This window comes from Siniperca chuatsi, linkage group LG3 (assembly GCF_020085105.1).
Source record: "Siniperca chuatsi isolate FFG_IHB_CAS linkage group LG3, ASM2008510v1, whole genome shotgun sequence".
NCBI classification, from domain to species: Eukaryota; Metazoa; Chordata; class Actinopteri; order Centrarchiformes; family Sinipercidae; genus Siniperca; species Siniperca chuatsi.
The window spans coordinates 9,881,649-9,908,707 of NC_058044.1; the positions used below are offsets into that span (position 1 = coordinate 9,881,649).

Below are 27,059 nucleotides of genomic sequence, written 5' to 3' on the forward strand. Positions count from 1 at the left end.
TATAGTATACATGATTTATAGTTAAAGAGAAAGTCTGATGTTATTCTATAATTTTCTGATTGTCAATAAATTGTATGAAAAGACCAAAACCAACAACGTCTCTCATTACTTTCTGACTTCCCTCTCTGTGGCTCTCGGCCACAATCCCATTGGTTCACAAACATTTAGTTTCATTTTTAAGAAAGTAATTTCCTATAACAGCTGGGCATTGTAGTTTAAAATAAACTCAAGCAGGACTAAATAGTGCATTTGATAGAGACTAAAGTCATCCGCAGATTAACACATTTGGTGCTCTAGTATTTACGAGTATTTACGGCAGCAGGATGCAGTGTGTGGGATCAACTCAAAATGAACAACAGTGCCAATGATAATTGTAATGAAGGAACATGTCACCCAGTGCAAATGTGTGGCTCTTTGATGTGTTTTAATAGTTTTTGGTTACACAAGCAAAAAAATATTTATTAGTGAAATCAGTTCATTGTTGGTTTTGGTCTTTTCGTGGAATTTGTTGACAATAAGAAATATATATATATCACCAGAGGAATCCTCTAGATTTTCATACCAAATGTATATAAATAAAAATGAATGGCTAAATACGATCAGCAAAAATGTATAGTATACATGAAATAAAATGCAAAACATTGGTGGAATCCTTTAACAGTGACATCAAAGATAAAAACTGAGCCTTTGATGAGAACATAAAACCTTACCCCTGAACCACAGAAGCGACCAAGTCGATGTGCGTTGGCGTCGTACCCGTTATACAGCTCGATGTAGTCATAACCACAGTCAGCTTCCTCCTCTACCTCGAAAGTAATGAAGCTCAGCTCTATGCCGTAGCCCTGTTCAGCCGTCAGCAGCCACTCGCAGTCCGTGTGACCCGGGTAATTATTGTCTCCAAACTGGGAGTGGGAGTAGAGGTTCTTCTGACGAGCTTCTGCTTTCAGACGACCTCCACACTCTGCAGAGGCACAGGATTAGGAAAGAGTGAAATTTTTAAACTGAAAAAGTAGGTAGATTTAGTAGATTTTGTGTTGTTTGTAGTCAATAAACTCAAGTCAGATTTCATGAATGATTATCACCATGTATGTGCTGATGTGAACCACTAGAGGGAGATATTGCTCCTATTCAAACTTGAGAAATCTGAGCTGGTGACTGTGAGTGATGCTCTTTGCAGACACAAAAACTCACACACACTGTTGCACATACGCACATAAAGTGAAATATTATTGCTAACATACATAAACACTTAAATGTGCTTCCACACAGACACACACCTGTGGAGTGTGTAGCTTGGAAGCCTTTCCTTTGCACTGAGGCGTCAGAAATGAAGCGGAGGTACATCTTGTTGCCAGTGGAGACCAGCTGCTCTGGGATCTTACTGCCACACAATCGACCCAAGATGGCTGCTGTGTCACTGTCCCCGTCAAAGGCCTCCAGATGGTCATATGCACATTCCTGATGCTGCTCGATCTCAAACTCATTGAAGGTCTGGAAAGGTAGAGGCAGAGAGAGGGAGAGGGTGAGAGATGGCTGAGTGAGATATGAATGGGTGTTGAAAGATGAATTGTTGACCTCACTGTCCACATGTTTTATAGGAACTATTTCTTTGTTAGAAAAGTAGTTCCAGTGAAAACTTTTAAAGTTGAAGTCCCTGGATTATCCAGAATAAATGGGACACTGTTTCAGGGAAGACGCATTGCTGTTGAGTTTTTCAAATGTCATTTTTCAACGCTTTGAGCACCACAAATTACATTGCGTTTACCTCCACTGTATTAAGATGACAGCAGAAATCTCCAATACGGATAACTCAAGTCACTTCTCCTAATAGATAATCTTTCTCTTGTTCCACCAACTGCCACTGCAGAAAAGGTACAAATGTTGCTGGAGTTTTGACTTTTTTCCCTCCTCCACGCACCTTACCAGAAATCCCTACTTTGCCTCTACTGCAAAAAAACCTCTGACATTAGCTCTGTCTGCACTGGATGGTCTGTGGCCTTCTCCTCGTTTTATGCAGTAAAGCAGTTTAGTTTTGCGGGTGAAGCAATTACGTAGAATTAAGAGACTGTCAAACTCAGTCTTTTGGTGATGTTCTTAATTGTTCACAGGAATTACAACAAAGCCACAAATGCACGCACTAAAGTTAAATGCACGATTGCATAACATGATTCAAGGGAAAGAAGAAAATCAGACAGCAACAATAATGAAAGGCAGTCAGAAGGACTGACTTGGGATCCAATAACATTTCATAACAACAAGGCACTGCTGAATTTAGAATTAATGTAACTGGATGGAGACGCTAGAAAACTTTACTAAGCTTTACGGAGCAAGTCTTTAATTAAATCTGCAAGAACTGATTTTTTGGCAACTTGGGGACAGTGGAAACAAACTTAACACAACACTGACATATTGCCACCTTTTAAGTTGATATGACTAATAGTTGCCGGGTTTACACATCCAGCACATATGGAGCAACATTATAATTCATTTGGAGTCATGTTTCTGGCCACCTGACTCTATTTTTTAAGCTCTGTTTTGGTCTCCACCAACTCCTGAGAAAATGATCTGGATTTTTAACTGCTAAATGCTCCACTATGGTCACCAGCTAGACACTTAAGTTTGTCTGTCAAGAGCTGTTTGGTGCAGAGACGGTAGCATACAGTGACTTTTCAGAGCTTTTCATCTGGAAACATCTGCCTGTTGCGGCCAAAAAACGACGCAATGACAGCAGTGAGAGTGAACCGGAGCAGTAAAGTTACGGGCCAGAGAACCAAAACAATGAACTGAAAGTTGCTATAAAGGTACACACAGTCATGTGATCCATTGTTAAATATATACTGTATTATAGCCACTTTAACCAAATTTCTGTCATCAATAACTTAGTGGATTGCTAGAATGCTGTAAATCATTTTTCAGGCTCTTCAGTCAGTGTTACACACTTAAATATATCTGCATATTCTTTAACACTACAGAGCAGAACCCCTGCCTCCCTCTTTTTTGCCTACACATGCATGTACACAGTGTCACGATTCATAATCTAATCAAGTCACTGTGAGCTGAGTCATAACACCTTGCAGGCCTCTCTCCCACACACAGTCACACACCTCTCTGATTGTCTCCCGAGCCGTGCTCCATCACGCCACCACAAAAAACACCACACCGCATTGATTTTTACCAACCAGACGGAAGGAGAAAGGAGAGCGAAGGTGGGCTGATGTGAGGTTGTCGTTACTGAGAGGAGAAGTGTTTGATTCTGGGGTCGTGATGGCTTCCAGATGTTTCTAACTGTAGCTCGGGTGAGATGCTGGTTTGTGGATCTGTTTACTACTCCCAAGAGAATTCAGTGTGTGAATGTGTGTGTGTGTGTGTGTGTGTGTGAGAGACAGACAGAAAGTGAAGAGGCAATGACAGAATGACCTTCATGTCTATGCTCAGATTTCTGGTATTAAATTTATCCCGCTGTGATGTCATTACTGTGGATATAGAGAGCACCCCTGATAATCTCAACACACACACACATAAACATGCGCGCGCACACACTCACAAAACACACACAAGAACAAATTTGTGTGTATTTGTGTGTAAATCACATGTATTGACACATTCAAAACAGGAAGTGTGTTATCATAGTTGAGGATGTAATTTGTGTTTTCAGTTACGTAAGCGGTGACAAGAGATTATCAAAACTAAATGACAGTTGATGACAATTTTGATAACATGCAGCGAGCTCAGCATGTGGCTGCAGAGTGGAAGTGAGGTGAGGAGCCAAATCCAAATACTTTGCAGACTGTACCGCGCGTGTGTGTGTGTATATGTGTGTGTGTGTGTGTGTGTGTGCGTGCATTTGACTGTGTGTCTAGACCAGGAATGTGTGTGCATAGTGTAAAGATTGCACTGTGTTTGTGCGTGTGTGACACTATTTGCATGGCAACACAAGTGGACTTTAGGAGGATTATCTGAAGCACACTGTGTGAATGTGAGAATGTGCGCTCCTGTACTTGTATCTTTGTGAGGACCAGGATCGAGATATACATTTTAGATTAGTTCATTAATTAATTAGTTGACTGACAGAAAATTAATAGACAAAAAAAGTGATTTTCAAGCTTAAATGCCAATATCGCCTAGTTCCAGCTTTCTTTGTTTTATGTGATAATAAACTGAATATCTTTAGATTTTGGACTGATCTTGAAGATCAAATGGTTAATCGATGAATCAGGAAGATTAATCACTATTGAAAATAATCGTTAGTTGCAACGCTAATGCTTTTAAGTACACATATTTTGTGTTCCTGTGGAGAGTTGCCTGCATGCATCCTCAGAAATTAATGTTACAAGATGCAAATAAGCACATGAACAGTGCGAGCAGCATATCAGGATGTGAAGTAAGGTTAGCAGCTAACTCTAAACAAATGACAACAATAATGGTGGAAGAGAGGTTTTGAAGAGAAAGTAATGTCTGTCCTTATCTAAACATTAAGAATAGGGATGGGACGATATACGATTTTATCGCGGATCAGGATAAAAAATACTCAAGATCAGTTGATCGTGGTGAATTTCCATTTTCGGGATAACCGTGAATATCCTCACGAGTGACTTGAAAAGCCCAATGCCAGTTGGACTTTATTTTTGTATTTCTTAAGTCGGGTAAATTATATATACTGATGCAATTGATTCAATTGTTGTCTATTTTTCACTAAAAAGATGTGTATCCTATCTTTGATGCAATAAAAATATTTGTTTTCTTAACAAAATGTAAGGTAAAGTGATTCCAGTATGTTTTAGTGCCATTTTAAGCATAATTTGATGATTATCAGGATAATATCGTGAATCACAATTATTCTGGCCAGGAATATCGTCCCATGCCTAATTAACAATGTAACCTCCTCAAGAGTCACCATGTGTAGATATGTTTACGTCGTGCACATTTAGAAGTTCTCAAAGAAGACGTCTCAGTAGCAGCCACAGATGGCCCTGCTCTGCCCCCTAGTACCTGTACTTTATAAACCTCCAGGTACAAAATATGCAGGCAAGTATGCGAGTAATGCAGCTTGCATCGCAGCTGGTTGTCTATGTGTCCAAAATTTAGGGCTAGTGAGTGAGGACATTTTGTCTGGTCCTCACTTCTTCAAAGGGCTGTTTGACGGTTAACACTCGCGTCAAGGTTTTACTTAGCTCTAAGTTAAGGTTAGGGCAAGTGTTGGGGTTAGGCATGTAACTATGATGATCAAGGTTAGGGCTTGGGAGAGTCTTATGCCAATGAGGGTCCTCGCAAGTATAGAAGTACAAACGTGTGTGTGTATGTCTAGACCAGCCTATCACCTCTGCAAGTTGAGCTTGCAAATGGCGCTAAGCGTCTTCTGTTGATGCACCTGAGTCAGGAGAAACTCCATTTGCATCAAAGCTAACATTGTTAGCCAAACGCCCTCTGTCTGAACTACCGTACTGTCACAGAAATTTAGATTATCTCCTCTCCTTTCTCTCTCTCTTTCTCTCTTCGGACAGATAACCATGCCAATCAGACTTGGAACTTTTCAGCCTCGACTATCTTTAATCCATAATGCACATGGCAGAGCATAATATGTCTAATTCCTGTTTATTCCTAAATAAGTACATCTGCAGTAATTTGAAAAATGTGGATATGATCTGTGGTGACACATTAATGCTAACATGCATAAATGCATGCATGTGTGTGCACATGCAGGCTAAATGCATGCACGCACACACACACACACACACAGAAAGACGCAAGAACACAGATGGCCACTGCCCAAGGCCTCTTTCTAACGCATGAGCACACGCTTGCAGTTGGCCCGAATATACACACGTGCACTTTCTCCCCCTGTTCACATTTGGGTTTTATAAGTGGAACATGGGAAAGAGAGATCATCGAGCAAGACGGGGGGAGGGCAGCCTGAGGCATTTACATACGATATGACCCCACAGATAGAATAATGTATCGTTATGAGGAAGGGAAGAAGGCCAATAACGCTAAAGGGTTTGAAGAGTAAAAGAGAAATTGATTGATTTCAGCACACTTACTATCTTGACACGGTGTCCTGGCGTGGCTGTGATGTCCCAGGTGCACTCCTTACGGCTGGGATACTTGTCTGGCCAGTTAGGGCTGCTCAGGGTCCCACTGGGGCTGTGGATCTTATGCTCACACTCAGCTGGACACACACACGTGCATATCCACACACACATACACACGGACGCACGCAAGCACACACAGAGAGGAAGTTAAAATCATGGCTGCACAGGAAAAAGGTCAGAGGAAATGGAAAGGGAACAGGAAGGAGAGAAACGAGAGAACCAAAAGTGAGAGAAAAGATTTCAAAGAAACATCCTGATGACAAGTTCAGTCATGTACATGAGCACATGCACGCAACACACTGCTACAGTAAGCCTTCTGTACTTTGCATTGATGGAGTATAGCAAGAACGAAAAGACAAAAAATATCTCTATTAGTAGTAATAGTAGTAGTACAAGCCATCCATTACCTGGAATATTTAAAGGTGAAATGAATATTATTCTGGAAGTTATTTGAACCTTGAATGTGATCTGTATTTATAGACACAAAAGAAAAATTCATAAAATGGACCCAATGCAGAGAAAAGGTATTTTTTTGTGCTTATAGTTACATTCAGACTGTTTTTAATCATTTCTACAAACACAGTACTCTTTGCAAACACTGCTATCTAAAATCTAAACAATTGGTGAGTGGATGTTTAGGAAATGGATCCTAAAAACAGAGGATGTGTAGGATTGGATCCATCTAATTACTAAAATTCAGTTCCTAGCTGGCCAAAGTTAGAGATTTAAGAAATTTAAATCCCTTCACATTTAGGATAAAGGATTCATTCTGGATGAATCAGTTCAGCAACGACAGTCAAGTGACACATCAAAGGAAACCCTGAATACATTAATGGAGAAACATAACAAATTCAGATGCTTCGATACATTGTACGAGGGGTCACTGAATGATTTGATTTGAGTATGAAAATCATGTGAATCAAATGCTATCACCTTCACACCCACCAGACCTCAACACAACGCTACAACTCTGATTTGCACCTCTGGCTGTTGTCTTTTCCAAAGCAACAAAAATAGCTTTCTGTTAAAAAAAAAACCAAAAACCTCTGGGACCTGCAGCTTTGCCCACATTACTACTCTATAATGTCACAAAAACAGTTACTCTGTAGTCTATTTTATTTATTAGTTAACAGGAACAGTGTACATAAATAATATGGCTGTAAATGTGCCAGTTAGCCAAAAAGCTATCATTCAACTGCTCTGCATTTCCACTTTGAAATGCAAAGTAATCCTTTAATGCAATGCAGATTGGTTTCAGTTGTCACTGACCAGAAGAAGAACTGACTAACTATGTGTGAGTGTGTGTATGGTGTGAGTTAAACAAATGCCATGGCTTAATGAAGGTGATGGGAGGCAGGAGGCATGCACAAGACAGCGAGATGTATTCCAGAGTGACAGTTTTTATTTAGAGTCAGACAAACTGAACGCACATACAGAATGAGATGGATGATTTTACAATAACAATGTATAAATGTAAAAGAGTGTTTTCTAAAGCATTAAATACAAATGTCATATTCCACACACATTGTTGATACAGAAGATCCTCACACCACCTTGTGACTACAATCACTAAAAGGTGATGTTTCTATTATTTTAATTCAACATGTTAACAGCACATGTCACGCTATCCAAATGTCCATCTCCACATGTTGAAACTTTCACACGCACATACAGTCTGTATGTACATAACCACACACGGACACAAGCTGTGTGTGATGGGAATAAGGATTTGCATGACTCTGCAAGGTTATTGGGTCAAGCTGTGTCTAATGCACACATAAACACACACACACATATACACAGGAAGACAGCGCTACATGCAAAGCTTTCAAGCTCCCAGATGTTTGAAACATGAGTGTTTTTATGAGCAGCAGTGGGAGCCTTTAGTGAGGTGTGTATGTGTGTATTGATGGTGGTGTGTGTGTACACGTTCAAAAGTTCAACTTCAAAGAGTTGAGTATAATATGTCAATTCAATGTGTGTGTGTGTGTGTGTGTGTGTGTGTGTGTGTGCGCATATGGGAATGTGTTAAAAGGCTTTTTAGTAAATAATGTTTTCTGTCAAACTGAAACCTTTTCCCCTCTCTGTGTGTCTGTTTCTCACACACAAACACAAACACACATCACAGTGAACACAGCCTTAGCGACTTGCAGGCAGAGCTGTTTTGTCTTTTGAGACAAGTTAAAGTTAAGTCTCAAGTCTGTCAGAGTAAGTCTCAAGACAGTCCCAACCCCTGGACCACCGACTGGGACCTTGTCTGTAGTAGTAGTCTGTATTATACTTTTAAAACATATATATGATTTATAACTTAATACCTTTGTAGGCAATTTCTGCGGTAATTATCTTGAACTTGGTGAGGTCTGTTTGTGCTGCAACTTTGCACCTTTCGGGCAAATTCAAGTCAAGCAAGACTTTCAAAGTAAATCTCAAGTCCTTTAGGGTAAGTCCAAGTCAAGCAAGTCTTTCTGAGTAAATCTCGAGTCCTTCAGAGCAAGTCCAAGTCAAGTTTCAGTGAGCAGAGCTATGGTGACTAGGAACCAGAGCTGTCCTTGAGTCTTTTGGGGCCAGTCCGGTTCAAGTCTCAAGTCATTTGAGACAAGTCCAAGTCAAGTCTCAAGTCTTTCAGAGTAAGTCTTGAGTCTTTTGGGGTAAGTCTCAAGCCCTTTAGTCCAAGTCCAAGTCAAGCAAGTCTTTCAAAGTAAATTTCTTGTAAATAAGTCTTTTAGGGTACGTGCAGGTCAAGCAAGTTATTTAAGACGAGTCCAAGTCAAGTCTCAAATCCTTCAGAGTAAATCTCAAGTCTTTCAGAGTAAGTCTCAGGTCTTAAAGGGCAGGTCCAAGTCAAGTCTCAGTAAACAGAGCCATGGTGACTAGCAACCAGCGCTGTTTTTAAGTTTTTCGGGGCCAATACGAGTCTTGAGTCATTTAAGACAAGTCCAAGTCAAGTCTCAAGTCTTTCAGAGCAAGTCACAAGTCATCATAAGCAAATTCCAAGTCAAGGATAAAAATCTTAGGTATCTGCACAGGACAAAAAAATCATAGAATTAGAATAATTAATTATTTAAAGCATGTTGCTAAACATGCTTTAATTTTCTGTTGTTCTGGGATTTTACCAGGTCTAAGCTTGAGACTTGAATGTTTTTAAGTTTCATGTCAGTCAAGTCTCACAGCATTCAAGTCAAAGTCATGTCTCTAGTCTTCACCTCTGTAACTTAATGTGACACAGGCTTGTCTTAAGTCTATAGCTCTGCTTGCAGGCTCCAAGTGTGGAAATGTATGTATGAAAAGAAAATATAATCCTCAAATGGAAAGGGCCAGTCTGTTGTCATGTGGACTCTGATGTGGATAAACAGAGTAAGGGCTGTGTGATGAACGATGACTGTTCTTGTGAATGAGCACATGCTTGTGTGAATGTGGCAGCACGTGCACTCCGATGTTTTTATGCCAGTGTGTGTGCTGATGTGAATGTACGTGAAACCCACCTTCCTTACAGTCATGTTTGTTCTCATGCAGTACAAAGCCATGGCGACACTGACAAACGTAAGAGCCCACTGTGTTGATGCACTCGTGCTGGCAGCCACCGTTGTCCTTGCTGCACTCATCTTTGTCTGTGAGAGATACACATGCAACACATCACTCATGTGGAAACAGCAAAAAATACAGGGTGGGGGGAAGCAAGAGGTCAAGCAGGGGAAAGGAGTGGAAAGATGAGACCTTAAGGAAGGGGAGGAGAGTTTATGAAAAAGAAAAATGATGATAAGAAAAGGAGTGAGGGACAGGGAAAAGGCAGAGGTGGAGAAACAAACAGTGATATAAGGAGAAACAGACGGAAATCAAATTAAACTAGGAAGGTAAGGTCAACAAAAAAAATGTACAGTTCAAACAAGAGAAGGTGACAAATGGCAAATAAAGAGAAACATGAACATAAATATCCAGCAATCATGCTAGGCAAACATGGTGCAAGACTGCAAGATACTGTTCATTATTCACCTGTCAAGTTAATGTTTTTATTACAGGGCTAGGAATTAAAGCCAAGAGAACATAAAACATATAAGAACAATGCTGCACCTCTATTTTCGTGTATTCAGCATAGTTTATGAGGATGCTGACTTTCTGCAAGAGACATGTAGCTTTAGCCTCAGTCTTCTAGCGTTATATCATGCATGTAGTCATCAAATACGTATTTAGGATCCTTTACAGGGTTCTTGTTTTAAAACGAGTCAGCCGTAGACTGAGTTTTCAATCAACTCGCATTAAGTTGATGCTGAAGTATTGAACTATTGTACTGAACTATTTAGCTGTGATTTCAATGGATAGTTGATGGCCAGAAATTAAAAGCCTGCTTTTGTTTACCTCTGTGTGAAATCAGGTACCCATTGTTTCAAGAATTACCAAGAATTTCGAGTGGTAAATCTGCTACTGTTCATCATTGTAAACTGCATATGTGCCGTGCTAGAATGGAAAGCTTCACAGGCGTAGCAACAGTAACTAAGGGGGTGGGGCTTAGCGAAGGGTGAATTAAGTAGAGCAATCATAGCTTTAAATATTGTCTGCTTAGTTGTTTTGAAATAATAACATCTAAAGATTTCCAAAAGAAACGTTAGAGGAAAGGAAGGTATAATAAAAGAAAGCATCAACAAAAGTTAGCATTAAGGCATTGAGAAGAATAACCTCCAACAACAGACAACTACAAAGGGTTAAGTTAGTTTGTGTGTGTAAGTCAGTGTGTGGTTCTGTTGGCCTGTAAAACTGTCTTTGTGCTGCTCTTCGGGTTCATGGTTGCTCTGTGGTCAAACTCAGGCCTTGGCTGTGAAACTTCTCTGACCATAACAGCTGTTTTCAGATCAGCTGCGCTCTACTCGGGCCAGACCACCACAGCTATATCAGTCTGATGTGTTCACCCAGCCAACTGACGAGAAACTGTAAAACGTGAGGAGAGCGTCTGTCATCACGTTTGAATCTTATACAGTAAGCCTCATGTCATACTTTTGGAAAGATACTGGAGACCTACTTCTCTGTGACATAGTAGGATATGTGGGACATTAAGTTGTCATGGTGACGCCTAAATGTAGACCACAAGTTCCCCCCATAAATAAATTTATTACATTTTTGAGCACTTTGCTCCACAAATTTGCATACAAACAAGGAGAACTGATTTTCTTGAAAGTACAATAATGCCTTACTGCTGTATTTCTGACCTAATAGTGTATACATGTATTTATATCATACCTCCAGCTGTTTATTCTGTATTTGTCTCATTATTGCCATTACATGTACTTATACCTGTACTATATATCTTGCCTACTAACTGCTGCACATGTTCATACTGTTCATACTGTCAGTAGTGTATACATAAAATCAACTATAACAAAATAAAAAATGTTGCTTATTAATACCTTTCTAATGATCTCATTAGCATAACTGGTTATACTGTATTTCTACAGTATAACCAGTTATGTTAGTATTCTGTGATGGTGATACAGCAATGTTGGTAGAGTGAGGCAAGTGAACTGTTTTAAATTAATTAGTCAAAAATGTAAATTATGTGTATAGTGTGCATTCAGAACATTAAGAAGAAGATGATTTTGTCAGCTTAGCTGATGCTGAAAAACAATTTAAAAGTACAATTAAAGAGACCATAAAAGAATAGATCGACATTTCAGGGAAATATGCCAAATTTGCTTTATTTGCCGAGAGTTAGATGAGAGGATCGATACCACTCTCATAACTGTACACTAAATATAAAGTTACAGCCAGCAGCCGGTTAGCTTAGCTTAGCATAAGTCTAGCTTTCCAAAGGTACCAAAATCCCCCTATCAGAACGTTTATACTCCGCTGCTTGCAATGACAGCAAGACAACAGGAAGCCACTGTGCCTGGCCAAGAAATAGTCCAGCACATAACCCCCTGTAAAACCACAACTTGTCATTTTCACACTTTGGTTTTTGTAAAGATTAAACAAACAAGATATAATGTGTTAATTTCTGAGCTTTAGAGGTGCTTGTATGCAGATTTTGTTACCTTTGGACAGAGCCAGGCTAGCAGTTTTCCCTTGTTTCCAGTCTTTGTGCTAAGTTAAACTAACCAGCTGCTAGCTGGAGCTTCTTATTTACCATAGAGATGTGAGAGTGGTATCGATCTTCTCATCTAATTCTCGGCAAGAAGCGAATATGCATATTTCCCAAAATGTTGAAATATTCCTATAACAAACAGTTTTCCCCCTTTGTTTCACCTGAAGTAGCTTTAAGGTTGTTGAAATCTTATTCCACACTCTGATGGTACCATATACATTCTGGATCAACTTACTTCATTGAAGCTATTTGAGGTTAACAGTGAGTGAAATATTCAAACTCAGGACTTTATTCTTCGTGTAAACATTTTTTTTTACACATTTCCCCAAAATTATATTTTGATATATTATTATATTGATATATTTGGTATCTTTGGAAATTTAGGGATCTCCACAAGAACTTAAAATAAAGTTCTATGTAAACTTGAACAATATTTGGCTGCACAGCAATGACTGAGCCACTGACAGGCCGCTGCTTGTTAAGAGGTTAAAAGGTTTGTAGACTTAAAACAAAAACTGAAACAAACTAAACTGAGGTGTTTTCTTGCTTCTCTTATCTGCCTCATCTTTTAATTAGTGGCTTCTACTAACCACATGGCTTCTCCTCAGTAGGCTGGGTGATGACAAAGCCCTTTAGTAAAGCTGAACACTTGGGGAACAGAGCGGCTCACAGGGTGGAGCTGGAAGGAGCAGGGAAGACACCCTCTGTGTGGGGATGCCACATTGACAACAGTGATGTGTCAGAGACCGAGGCAGAGAGGTGGGGATTTACAGATGACCGCACAGGAAGACAGAGCATGTACAGGGAGAGTGTGGGAGACAGAGAAGAGTGTGTTTGTGACTGTGAGACAGATTCCCATAAAGAGATGTGAGATTAGACACAGACGCAGAGTCTCACCTCAACTCAAGAGCTTGTGAATCAAACTAGATCTGCTTTTAATGAAACCACTAAATCCTCCTCTCTCTCTCTCTTGCTGTGTTTGTGTGTGTGTGTGTGTGTGTGTGTGTGTTTGTCTGTGTCTGATGTGGTATTACAGTGCTATTGTGGGCTCAGTCTCACCCTATCACACGCTAAGAAGCTTTGCAGTTGATGCTACACAGTGTTCATTGTAGCTTTCTTCAGGTCAAGCACACAATGTCCACATGCACACACGCACGCACGCACACACACACATGCACACGCACATGGATTAGTAATGTGTGGGAGGCCGAAGGGACCTCCCTAAAGTTGATGGATCTTTGCCAACCAAAAGCTATCGCTGGAAGCTTCTGACAATAGCAGAGCCACTCACAATGCAACTTTTAACACACACACACACATTATCTATATCTGAGTAAGTAATTTCTGCTCCACTGAGCGGTTTAACTCCAGGTGTTCTGCAGGTAACTGAATTTTGACGAGCTCATCCAGTTGACAGCTTTATTTCCTCTGAAGGAGGAGAAAGCGGCCAAAATGTTACATTGAAGTTGCCTTTTCGATCAATTTCGCCATTTCCCTTTTTAGTTACTGTAAATGTTAGAGTAAGAAAAGAGAAATTTGGATCTTTTCTTCAGGACAACTTCCTAAAATTGTTATTATCTAATGTTAACATCCAACAAATTCATCCCTCCAAGAGAAAGTAGGGTATATTTGTTGTGTTTTACTGGGGAATCATAGTTGTGTCCCAATTCCATACAACATACTAATTAAATAAAACAAAATAAATATTGTGACTATTCTGGAAACACATCAGACAACAAAAAAAAGATTTCCAAATTTGAAACTGGCTGTAGCTTCCGAAAGTTGCAGTTTGACTGACGTCCATTGGTGCACAATTATTTCCTTTTACTACAAAGCAGTACAGTGCATTTATGTCTTGTGTACCTACTGCAAATAATAGGGCCATTTTCAAATGTAAAAATATATCACAACAAGCCAAATGTATGCTAAATCATTTAAATCATTTAAAATAATCAAACTGATATTCAAAGCAATGAACTGTGTTCCACCAAACTCTTCATAAGTGTAAAACAAAGCTTCCATAACATTTTTGTGTTGTTTTTAATTGCAGCTTGCATGGAATAATTAATTCAGACCACAGAAATTTGCTATCTTATTAACTAATTAACTAATTTGATATCTTATTCTGCTGAAAGTCGATAAATGCTAACATTGTATTATCATCCATTCCTAGTTGATATAGTATTCGGATGTAACATGGAATTGGGACCGAGCACATGTTTCCCTCTGGAGGAGAATGGATTAAACAATGATCCACGCCATTAAAACAGGATCCATCCATTCCCTCTTCACACAATAGACCAGAGCCAATCAGAGATGCCGACTGTGAGGTCATGTTACCTCTGACCTTTGACGAGGTTGCCAGCTTGTTGTTGACATGGCCACGAGTGGGAGAGCGGCCGCGCTTTATGTCCTGGCATGACTCAAACACAAACATACGCTCTTGACACAGAGCCAGCCTGTCTGAGGGAGAGAGGGCAGAGCGCAGGGTGGGTGCAGGAGGCCTGAGAGCCGGTGGAGGCTCAGGAGCCACGGCATGACAGACGGACACAACACATGTAGACAGGCAGAAAAACAGAGGGGTACGCACACACATATGGATATTTCCACAAATACCATGCAAGCAGACATACACTCAAATTAACACACAGTGAAGGTGGGTAGAGGACACAAAATCAGGAATGGATTCCCTAGGCTTTAACTGTTGCTATTTAACCTTGACAATGATCTTTCCCTAACCGCAACTAAGTGTTTTAGCTGTCTAAACTTAACCATTTTAACCATACAGCAGTTTCTATGGATGGATATTGTAGGTATAATTAATTAACAGAATGGAACAAATTAACAAAACGTTGGTTGGTGTGGTTGCAGGTTCCTCCAATTTCGGTGTTGTTCTAGGGATGGAAATACTCTGCAGGTGAAAAACTTTAGCCCAATGAAGACACCAGCGAAGCTCCGGTGAGATATTACAAAAATCTCCATTAAAGTTTACAGCGCAGAGGGCAGCGGCTTAGATTTATGTCAGTTACAATGATTTCCGGTCGTGAGCCAGTTTCATGCTGAAATTAAAGTATCCACATAGCCACACTAGAAGCTTCTCAAAGCGTTTGTTCAAAACACTGATATTTTGACAAAATACACTGCTCTGCCGACCCCTGACAAACACACACACACACACACACACACACACACACACACACACTCACAGATCAGAACACATGTGTCTTACCTGAGAAGAAGTGAGCCTTGAAGCCTTTCTTGGAGACGGTATTGTCAGACTTGAACTCAATCCTCATGTTGTTGTACTGAGAGGTGATGACCTCGGGGACCTCTGTGCCACAGTATTTGCCATGCAGCTTAGAGTCAGATGAAAGACCGCTCCGCACCTCCACGTAGTCATATTTACACACCTAAACACACAAATAAGGCTCTTGTAACACACATCCACAAGGTAGCTACTATGGTTAGCATCTCCCTTTTCCTGTTATGAACAGACAACACACACACACACACACACTCACCTCATTTCCCTCCAGCTCGAAGGCCTCAAACTGCATGGAGATGCGGTACTGAGTGGGAGCGACCACCTGCCACACACAGTTCTTGTTGGGTGGATACTCTTTAGGCCAACCAGGAGTGCTGATGGTCCCATTCAACTTAGAGAGGAGACCGCCACATGCCGCTGGAAACACACAAACAATTCAGAAACAGTTACACACACTCCTAGGAATTGATATATGTGTTTTATAAGCCACAAGGACAGAATTGCTTAGAAAAAGTAGGAATCTTGAGCTGTTTTGTTTTACATCGTGGTCAGATGCAGGTATGTCACATGACTGTCCCTGACTCTGCCAGACCGCATTGTACATTAGCAGGTGGTGGTTAATCCGTTCAATGCTCGGTCAGTTGTTGTTGTTGTTTTGACAATTTAGCTTTCAAATGCGCTGTTTTTTAAAGTTGTGGATTATTGCGTTACATTCTGCACCAACTGGAACCTGTCAAATCCACATTTTTCCCAACATGTAAAGAAACAGAGCTATCATGTTTGAATGGCTGGTTTTGAGCTATGAGGAGATTTTACTGCCACATTTTTGATGGACACAGTTGTATCCTGCATTTATTTTAGTCAGGAGGGTTATATTTCCGATATGATGTAGTTAAGGATGGAATGTGGAGGACAAACAGGTCTGTTGTCAGCTGCAGACTCCACTTCTACTGATGATGCCACTGGGAATATTTTTCATAAAGGAACCAGATTCAGCTCAAAGGAAAAGTGAAATGTTTGTTAATTTCAAGGGGAAGTAGTTAACGTGACCTAATGCAAGTCACTCACGGGAAACAATAACACCTGTACAGCTCACCTGACACCACAACTCAATTTCTCGCTGTGTCAAGTTATTTCTCCTTTATTATTGTTGTACTTGACCTTGTTCAGCCGAGCATTTCTCCAACAATTACTCCTTTTTGAGGTGGGCTAGCTGAAATGCCTTATAAAAATGTCACTGTAATTGTATATACAATTTGAAAACCCAATTTCTATATTTTCCCACAAATTAATTTACTGGGGATGCCAAAAACTACTGCTCTTCAAAGAAATACAGCAAAACCACAAAATTTGGATATTTCACTAGCAATGTTTTTTCTCTCTCTGCCTTAGAAGAGGTTTGTTCAGCTGTTTCAGTATGTGGGTCATTACGAGTAGTTAATTTATTTTGTGGGATTAAAGGACCTTCACAGCATTTGTGGCACTGGAACAGGGAGGCATGTGGCTTTGTGTCAGAAAGATGTTTTTTCCTGTTGATGGAGGCTGTTCGGATGTTTTTTTTCTAACGAGTAAGACTCATATCCTACAGAAACACACAGTGGCATACAAAGGAATGCACAAACATGAATTCAGCATTCCAGACACACACACACACACGCACACACACAGTTACCTTCACAGCTCTTCTTGTCAGGACCTAGTTCATAGCCCGGGTCACAGGCACACTTGAAGCTGCCGAGAGTGTTTACACACCTCTGTTCACATCCACCATTGTCTGGCTTGGCACACTCGTCCTCCTCTGAAAAACACACACGTCAGAGCACAAAATGCTTTGGGATGACACAGACACACAGCCTCTCTTAATCACAAACACACACACACACACACACCTTTGAAAAAGTTAGCAGCAAAGCCGGCCTTGTTAACTGTCCCGTCTGAGACGAACTTCATCCACAGTGTGTGTGAGGTGGAGCGCACATCCTCAGGTTTGTCGTAGCCACAGAATCGACCAATCAGAGGGCTCGTCTCCAGAGGGCCATCTCGGACCTCCAGGTAGTCGTAAGCACAGCTGTCGTGCCTCTCGATCTGCAAAAACATTCATGTAGGTGCAAAGTGAGATACACTGCTGTGACTACCAACAAGGCAACTGCAAAACCTCCTAAAAGAAAATTCCATCTTTTTACAAGCTGGGTCTTATTTGTGTAGTTTTAGCCATCATTCATATTGGTTTTAACATTTTAATTAGCAAATCAATATTAATAATAATAATAATTAGGAAATTTCCATATTTCTACTATCCCCTTATGTACAGAAAAGCTGTTTGTTATCTAAGGTCAAAGTTGAACCAAGAAGTGAGTCCACAAAATCTGATGGACAAATTATGCACTTAGGTAGTTAATTAGTGTCACATCAGAAATTAAGTCCTTTTCCCCTAAAAAATATCATTTTTAAAGTAGGGCCAAGAATATGCAAACACAGATGGGATGGAATAGAATAGAAAATAATAGAATTGAATGGAATAGAATAGAACAGAATAGAATAGAACAAAATAGAATGCAATACAATAGAATGGAATAGAATACAACAGAACAGAACAGAATGAAACAGAATAGAATTAAAAGAGAAAAGAGTAAAATAGAACAGAATAGAATAGAACAGATCAGAATAGAATAGAACAAAACAGAATAGAACAGAACAGATCAGAATAGAACTCAACAGAATAAAATAGAATAGAACAGAATAGAATAGAATAGAACAGAACAGAACAGAACATAAATGAAATGAACAGAATAGAATAGAAGTGTCTGAGACTGGGGCGATTTTAAGAGGTTGATCTTAACTCCTGTGTAAAGGTGACCTTTGACCTTTGACCTTACATGTGTTAAGTCAGGTTGGGTACAGATCGAGGGGCGAATTCACAAAAGGATTGTGCAGCTTTTGCGGCCGCTAAACCTGCATAAATACGACAAAAACCGTGTAGTAAAAAAGGGTGAACTGCACCAAGCAAATAGCATCTTGGTGCTCCGGTGCTATTTGTATGTTAATTAGGTAATATGCAACATTTGGCGCAAAATTGGCCCCTTTCTATGCAAATGAGCCTCATTGAAAAGCACGGTCAAATTCACACACACCAGCGCTAATAGCCACAAGCAGTTAGAGTGAAATTACTAGCATCTTCGGAGAGTTGGTGGTAACTGAAGCGCATTTATAAGAGGCATCACACCTGGACTTTCCAGTGATCATGGCAGCAGTGACTGTGCCACCTGTGCACATATGATGTACTGTGATGCGCTATTGCTTCGCCTGGCTACAGAGACAGTACAATACCTGATATTTACCATGAGGGAATGAAACTGTAAAACAACTTAAAAGCTGAGTAGGAGAGAAAACAACTCTCCATGCACCCAGAGGCATGATGGGAGAGCGCACAATTAAAGCACCACAACACACAATCACTCCATACAGAGTTAGTCATAGAAAAATAAGAGAGACATCCCGCAGATAGAAACAAATGAAAGAGCAGGGGGAGTTATAAGATAATTAAATAGTTAGAATTAGAATCAGAATAAGTACTCTTTCAAATCAAACACCTCTTTCCACATGAGTGTAAAGTTTTGTTCTAGCAACTGCATTTGTAATACTTTTTGACTCAAACGTTGCTTAACCATGTGCTCAGCCAATGCTACTTCAGTACACCTTAAGAACAAATATTACTGGGGCCACTACAGAAAGTTGCAGATGAACATTTAACAGACACAAAACAATGGCAAATTGCACTCAGCTGCAAAACTTTATGGGTGTGTTTGCGCTATAATATCATTCGCACAATATCCTTTTGTGAATTGAACCTTGAGACGCCGCAGATAGCGGTTGCAAATTATGCGCAATTCATGGTGCTATCAGCGGCCGCAATTTATTCTTTGTGAATTTGCCCCTGAGTCGTTTAGCCCACTGACATTTATACAGCATTCAAATTACAAAACTAATCCTCAACTGCTCTGTTTCTGTGTACACGCGCACACATACACACACACACATACATGCAACACCACCGTTATTAACTTCCTAGCAGCTATACGAGCGTGAAATTTGACCCAGACATTCCTGAACACACACACAGGGGGGGAGAAAGAGAGAGAAACACACACACAAACATGAGCACACACACACACACACACACACACACATAAGGAGTGAGTCACCTCGAAGGCCTGGAAGCTGAGCCCCACGTTGAATCCCTCGGACACAGTGATCCTCCACACACACTCTTTGGAGGGTCTGTAGTCATCAGGATAGTTGGGAGACTGAATCTGTCCTGAGTCCTTGGTGATTTCCCCTCCACAGATCGCTGCACAGGAGAGAGACAGACAGAGAGAGACAGAGAGAGAGAGAGAGACAGAGAGAGAGAGAGACAAACAGAGAGAGAAACAGAGACACAGAGACAGACAGAGAGAGAGACAGACAGAGAGAGACAGAGAGAGAGAGAGACAAACAGAGAGAGAAACAGAGACACAGAGACAGACAGAGAGAGAAACAGACAGAGACAGAGACAGAGACAGACAGACAGACAGACATTGAGACAGAGTGACAGAGTGACAAAGACAGAGAGAGAGAGACAGAGACAGAGTGAGAGAGTGACAGAGACAGAGACAGAGAGAGAGTGACAGAGACAGAGAGAGAGAGGGAGAGAGAGAGACAGAGACAGACAGGATAGATTAGCATTAACTGCACTGACCAACAACACCTGAACACTGTGTGTGTATGAATTATGCAAGCTCCAAGAAAACTGCTCACAAAAGTCACAGTCATCAAATTTGAAATCAGCCCTTGTTTTATCATGTACACAATCTGTGCATTTATATATATTTATGTATTTATTTATTTATTTGATTATTTGTTTGTTTGTAAGGTTACCTTCATAAATGGCAGCGAAGCCTTTTCCCACCCAGTTGCTGCTGCTGCGGAACTCAATCCACATCCTGCTGTCAGTGGAGATCAAGACATCAGGAACTTTATCTCCACAAAACCTGCCTGTTAAAACACACACATAAAGACAAACCCTGTTAGAACCATAACTCGTGTTGTCCAGTGATTGTTGAAGAAATATAATCTATGAAATGTTAAAAACATGATAACAACACTTCTAAACCTAATAGCCCTTCTTTAAGAGTCTGTGTTCAGACTGATAATAGCCCTGCATCATTTCAATACAGTCCCTGTTGATATAGTGTTACTGTCTGAACACAGCCTTGCAGTCACATCAGTCTTAATCATTTAAAGTGATTTCAGTGTGTTATTTCAGCAAAATTAAAAAGCTAATGAAGGAACAAAAAAATACAAAAAGGCAGTTTATTAAAGGGTAACCAGTGCCCCTCAGGCCCTGTGCAGGCTGACTGTGCCTTGATCTTACCGAGCAGCGGAGCTTTCCTCCAATATCCATCCCGAACCTCAATGTAGTCATACCAACACAGACTGCTTTTATACAGATCCATGGTGGTGAAGTTAAGAACAATCTGGAGGAGCAAAAGTAAAATATTTTAGATATTTAACACAAATGTTTGCACTTTAGAGAGAAGAGGCAGAAAAGAGGAAGAGGGTGGTACCTGTAGTGTTTGGATATAATCAATATACAGTACAGTCATTCTGTCAGCAGTTTCTTATTGTTATTGCATGCACATTCACTGCACTGCAGGGTGCTACTGTGTGTGTGTGTGTGTGTGTGTGTGTGTGTGTGTGTGTGTGTGTGTGTGTGTGTGTGTGTGTATGCACCTTTTCTCCGGGTGTAACAGATATTCTCCAGACACAGTGTGTGTATGAAGGGTATCCGTTGGGGTAACCAGGAGACGAGAAGTTGCCCGTTGACTCTTGAAGCGTCTCTCCGCATGCTGCAACACACACACACACACACACACACACACACACAGATGGAGTTACATTTTTGTGGTGAGTCCTGCTGTTGTGAATAATCCTTTCAGCCGTGTACTGATACTTATGATCGGTACATTACTAAAGAACACATAGCTCTCATATCTATTATTATTTTCAGTCTTTTACTGCCAATTTACCAAAATAAATATACTTCGATACAACTATTTCGTCAAAACAACAGCCTCATACACTCTCTGCCAAAGTTTATGTCTATAATATCTGATCCGTCCACATGGAAACTTTTAGACACGTATTTCTGATTCTGATTTCGGAAAATGGTAAAGGAATTAAAATTACCCTCCCAAACAAACTCGTGTTTCATGTTGGATTTTTTTTGTTTTGTATGTTGGAGGCTGCAGTATGCGCGTTTGTATTCCTGTGGGTATCAGTATACATGTGAGGTCCGACCACAGTCATTAAGCCTCGTCAACGTTTAGCAGAATTAAACATTCCCCAGTAGTAGAGTCATTTAGAGTAAGTGAACGAGAGTGATAGACTTTAAATTTATCACAATGAAGACAACAACAAAAAAAAACTATTACAGCTGGATGGGAATTCATGGAGAATTATCAGACAATATTGCTCTCTTTATCCTTCATTCAGAGTTTAACACCCTCACTCCCTCTCAAAAGGAGGTTAGCCAAATATGCCCCTCCTATCCCATCATGCATGCTGTTTTCCCCCACAATGCCCTGGAGCTCTGTTCATCTGTCAGTGAATATGGTATCACTTAAATATGACCTTATAACGCTGAAGTTGTATCTATTTCCAGCTGGGACACGCAAACACAGTCTCGCTCCAGTATCAAAATGGATTTAGTAGAATAACATACTATAATATATGTGAAGTTATTAATTTTAATGAATAAAATAAATGCAATATTCTCAGATAAATTAAAAAAAATCAGCAAAATGAATAACTACACACACAAAAACACTGAAACAGAGACTTTGGTAAGTAAACCAGAATGGTGACAAATATCATTCAATCTGTTTGTCTCAGATACAGTACATCATGCGTACATGATGACCTAAAGTGTGAACTCGTCTTGGGGATGTGAGTGTGTGTGGGCCAAAAAGGGATGGCAGCATTTGCGATCGGAAACCTTTGCGACATTACTGCACAGCTCAGCTTGAGAGCAGATCCAGATCACGTCAGAACCGTACAACAGGGACCAGAGGGACGCCAGAACTGCACGGGTGTGGGCAAGAACTGATGGGAAGAGTGTGTGTGATGTCTGTGAGATCCGAAAACAGAGAGGGAAGCGTCACATGGAAAAACAAATTACTCAACTTCACCTCTGTGCCTTGGAGAGTGGAGGGGCGGGCAAATTTTACACCAAAGATGCGAGCAGATAAACAGAGGTCATCTTTTATTCCAACAACACACACACATACACACTGTGGTCTCGTAGTAAATATATCAGTACCTGGACATCTATACAGCTTCCTTGCCTGTGCAATGTCTCCTTTACTGAGCCTGGTCCGCTGGCCAATAGCAGGTCGGACCCCGTTTTCATCTCTGGATGGAAGGATGGTGTCGAGGAACATCCCCCTTCAGCGAGGAAAAGAGAGATTTAACACACATCATGCACTCATTACAAGGAAATCAAATAAAACATTTCAATACACATACATTTATGACGTCCATGCAAATACTGAACGTCATTGGGTTTTTTTTGTGTTTTCCTCTAATGTGTGAGTTAGAGCTGAGTGGGGAATAGGAGGGGTTGTGAGAGTAGGTATGGCAGAGATTAAAAAGCATCCTCACATGGAAAGCATGGAAAGTGAACCCGTGACTGCTCTCACTGCCAAATAAACTGGCTGCTTTCAGATGCTGAAAGATGTTCATTAGTTTTACTGCACTGGCGAGCGACTATTTCCAATTTCTCACAAGTGTGCTATAGATGTAAATGTCCACAAAAGCACAAGTCTGATTAGAGCTCAGATACTCTAACTCAGTGTTTTCTAACCTGAGAGACCCCCACAAACAGCTATGGAGTAACACTATGATTAATTTGGAGTCATGTTTCCGGCCACCTGGTGAATGTAAGTCCAATATTCACTCTCTTTTAGCTCTGTTTTTGATCTCCACCAACTCCTGAGGGAAATGGCTCTTTAGTAGCTAAATGCTCCTCTATCCTTTTTATTACACATTCTTTCTTGTTGACCCCCAAGATTTAGCAGGTCACTCTGACATGTGGGCAGGAGTCCACAAACGAAGCAAACTGCATCCCCTTCACTAATGTCTCTGGCTAAAATACCTACTCTGTTTTGTTTGTTACACAATGTAGCTTGTTGGTCACTAAGTAAGGTGTTGTTCATGCACAGCTCAGTAATGATGATGATAAATACAGTTAATGTTGAAAATGTTTTTTAATTCACTATGTGCCCTGGAAAAGGAACAGTTGCACTCTTTCTATATTCGTTTTTAACATGTTGCACAGAGCCTTTACTTGCCCTGGTTGGTCATGGGTAGCTCTATCTATCAGCTCCACCTCACAACACTAAACAACAACATCAGCATAGAGACACATTCAAAAAGGTCACTGGTTCACAAAATTACAGAGCAGACTTTAAAGTTGACAAAAATCAGTTTTGATTTGTTTTGTAAATTCAACACCAAGTCAACAGATGAGATGTGCCGCTGGTTACCGTGAGAAGGTGTTCCTGGCGTAGTGCATGATGCTATCAAAATCATATGCCTCCCCAAGAGAGTTGACCTCCCCTGGCTCCATCTTGAGGAAGTTGTACTCCTGGCCTGGGAACCACACATATGCACATACAAATACACACACATGCAGCGTTAGAAGGTTTAGTTTTAACACACATCAACAAAAATATTCTTTACACAACACTGTACACACAAAGCATAACTTAAATGATTAAGTCTGAATAGATAAGGCATTTTAAGGGTATTTATTAAAAATACTTGAAGTCCAATAGAGCAGCATAGTTGAGAACTCTCATATGTTTCTAAATAAAAGACTAGGGTCAGGTCTGATACACTACTATGTCATTTTACACAGCAGTCACACCTGTCACACCTGTCAGACTGCGTTGTGGTGCTGAAGAGTGTGTGGGAGAAAAAGAGACAGTCTGGGGGTCTTTGTGACTTCACAGTCATTAAAAGACTCATTCACACTCATACAGGGTCGGACACGAGTGTGAATTTGAAAACGTGCACACACACTGTGTCCATAAACGTCCATAAACGTGTCTCCAGCTAGAAACAACTCTGTATGATTCTAACAGAGACCCAGGTGCATCTTGGGTTCTGAGTCTCACCTGGTTGGATGTTATCCCGGATGATGGTCACATGATCGTCACGGTCAGGCCGCGTGTGCTCATGCCAGAAGCCAATGACGTGGCCCAGTTCGTGCACCACAATGCCAAACTTGTCACAGTTCTTGCCTATAGAGATAGCCTGAGGCCCGTTGCCACGACGACCCACATAGGAACAACACCTAGTAAGGATTAGTAGGAAGTTGATAGCAGGGAGATAGGCGGACGATTTTTACTACACATTTGGCAGTGGAAAAAGCATCAGCAGTGCTGTATGAACACACACACAAACACACACGGTCTTTTCAGGATTTCCTGCTCCGTACTACGTCCACCAGAGGAAAAGCAGCAGGATTTATTTACATACAACACTCCGATAACGCTGCAGTTTCATAACCTAATGTGAATAAACTGTGAGAATTCACATATCGCTGCTCACAGAACACACACACACACACACACACTCATTGTTTTTTTCTGGTTAGCCGAGACATCCGTGCCAGGCTAACAAATCTGATTAAAGTTATCCAGTGAGCTGATTGCTGGTAAGGATAAGGATCAGGAGTCACTGGAGATAGAGTCTTTTCTTCCAGCATTTGCAGCTCTCGTATCAGCACAACTACTTCACCTACAACAGGTGCCACAAATGTACTGTGCTTCTTTTATAAACCGTTACTTTTTTTTTCTGCATTTCTCTCTGCATCTCTGCCTCTCTCCGTCACACACGCTGCACATCCAAGATGCAGGGTATTTATACATCAGATTAAAGTGTCTAATCTCTGATGCAGCCAGCCTATCACAGAACACAAGACAACTGGCATCATCAGTTAACACGCAGATCTTTCATTCATCTACATGGAAGAGACAAAGGTTTTAATTCACAGTAATAGAAAATAGAAAAAAAGCAGCAAATCCTCATATTTGATAAGCTGGAACCAGTGAATGTTTGTTTTTGCTTTACAAATTACTTTAATTAATAGATTAATAGGTAGTCACAATTGCAGTTCATTAATTTTCTGCTGATGAATTAATCGATTTATCAACTTATCATTTCAGCACTAATATATTCTGCAATTTCTCAAATATCCTACATATCCTGCTCTTTCAACCATCTGCAGAACAACAGCTTGGAGAGATAAACCCAAACGTCCTGATTTCAGCCACTCTGAATCCTTACAACTTACTGCCAGTCAGTGAAGTGCCACCACTGTACAAACACACTATGACCCCACCGTGCTGCCACTCGACAGAACAATGCACTTCTGCAGAGTATGAACAAAAAAACTGCACAAACATACAAAACCTTAGACTGAGCAGTGTGATTGGTGGGATGGGGAAACAGGAGCAGGACAGGAGGGGAAGTGGAGCCATTGTTGAGTGAGCGTATCGTCTCTCGCTGTGACAAGGTCACTGCTGAACTCTACATACACACTCACACACAATCACACATCCACAAAGAGATTCACCAAACTCACCCGCAGGGTCTGTAGGTGAACACTATGTAGCTTTCCTCATCTGTTTTCTCAATGAAAGTTACGCACGTCTGTTTCTCCCAGTGACGCATGGCCTGCTTAAACATGGCCCTCTGACTACCTGAAACACACACATTTTACATCCTACTTTCACACAATCACACGTCAGCGTGTATTTTACTGTTAAGCAGTACGGGCAGCAGTCCAGTAGAGTTGCTTACCAGTGAAGTTTCCTCCTATGACGTAGGGAATGACTCCCCCAGGCCATATCCGCTCAGCTCGGGATGTGGCTGCTCGGGGAATACGGCTTTTCACAACGCTCCCAGTCCTCCCACCTTTCCCAGTTTGGCTCTTGGGACTGGCAGCTCCCTTGCTGGAGTTCATGGGGAAATAGTCTAATAGAGCGAGGAGTGAGAAACAACCGTCAAATCTACCTTTACTGCAAGTTCTTGTGTGTGTTATGTGTGTTCAAACTGAATACATTTCTGGTCTATTATTATTATGAATATCAATTCATAAATGTGCCCTGAGATTATTGGATCACACTATTTCTTATTATACGTGACCTTTCAGAGTTTGTTTTCAGATCAGAGGGTAATAAAACTCAGACGGGTATAGCTCTGGAAGTGTAATACTGTTAACATTTAATTTAAAGAAGTTTATAATGTACACTGAATGAGTTGAGTTGTGCTAAAAAAAGGTAACTCAAACATTCTGTAGTTGTGGATCTGATCATGCTTCAGTAGAGTAGGGGTTGTGGTACAACTTTGCCCATTTGCAAAGAGCATAGAGAAGGAAAACAGCCGTGAACTGTCAAAGGTCTAGCAACACTTGAGTATTGAAAACAACTTTGTTATAAAACTGACGCATTTCAGCCTGTAGCCGTCATCTGGGTCTGACTGCGCTTCAGAGGCGTCTGACTTTCTCATCACAAAGAAATCACAGTTAAAA

The 27,059-nt window shown here is 40.7% G+C and overlaps 1 protein-coding gene across 4 annotated transcripts in view; it reads right to left on the reverse strand.

The window, feature by feature from the left end:
* Nucleotides 1-27,059, reverse strand: part of tll1 (tolloid-like 1) — a 65,181-nt gene that overhangs the window by 2,788 nt on the left and 35,334 nt on the right. For 3 of the 4 annotated variants that reach the window (XM_044191480.1, XM_044191479.1, XM_044191481.1), the window contains 18 exons: nt 26,330-26,503; nt 26,112-26,229; nt 24,640-24,818; nt 24,007-24,112; nt 22,782-22,906; nt 21,194-21,309; nt 20,835-20,937; nt 20,339-20,455; nt 19,627-19,772; nt 17,314-17,509; nt 17,097-17,222; nt 15,681-15,841; nt 15,389-15,569; nt 14,500-14,622; nt 9,572-9,697; nt 6,039-6,166; nt 1,278-1,491; nt 711-961 (listed from right to left, as the gene is read on the reverse strand). In XM_044191480.1, the coding sequence (XP_044047415.1) occupies nt 711-961; nt 1,278-1,491; nt 6,039-6,166; nt 9,572-9,697; nt 14,500-14,622; nt 15,389-15,569; nt 15,681-15,841; nt 17,097-17,222; nt 17,314-17,509; nt 19,627-19,772; nt 20,339-20,455; nt 20,835-20,937; nt 21,194-21,309; nt 22,782-22,906; nt 24,007-24,112; nt 24,640-24,818; nt 26,112-26,229; nt 26,330-26,503 (2,690 nt within the window). The remainder of the gene's footprint in view (nt 1-710; nt 962-1,277; nt 1,492-6,038; nt 6,167-9,571; nt 9,698-14,499; nt 14,623-15,388; nt 15,570-15,680; nt 15,842-17,096; nt 17,223-17,313; nt 17,510-19,626; nt 19,773-20,338; nt 20,456-20,834; nt 20,938-21,193; nt 21,310-22,781; nt 22,907-24,006; nt 24,113-24,639; nt 24,819-26,111; nt 26,230-26,329; nt 26,504-27,059) is intronic. The other variant, XM_044191482.1, reaches the window with a different exon arrangement.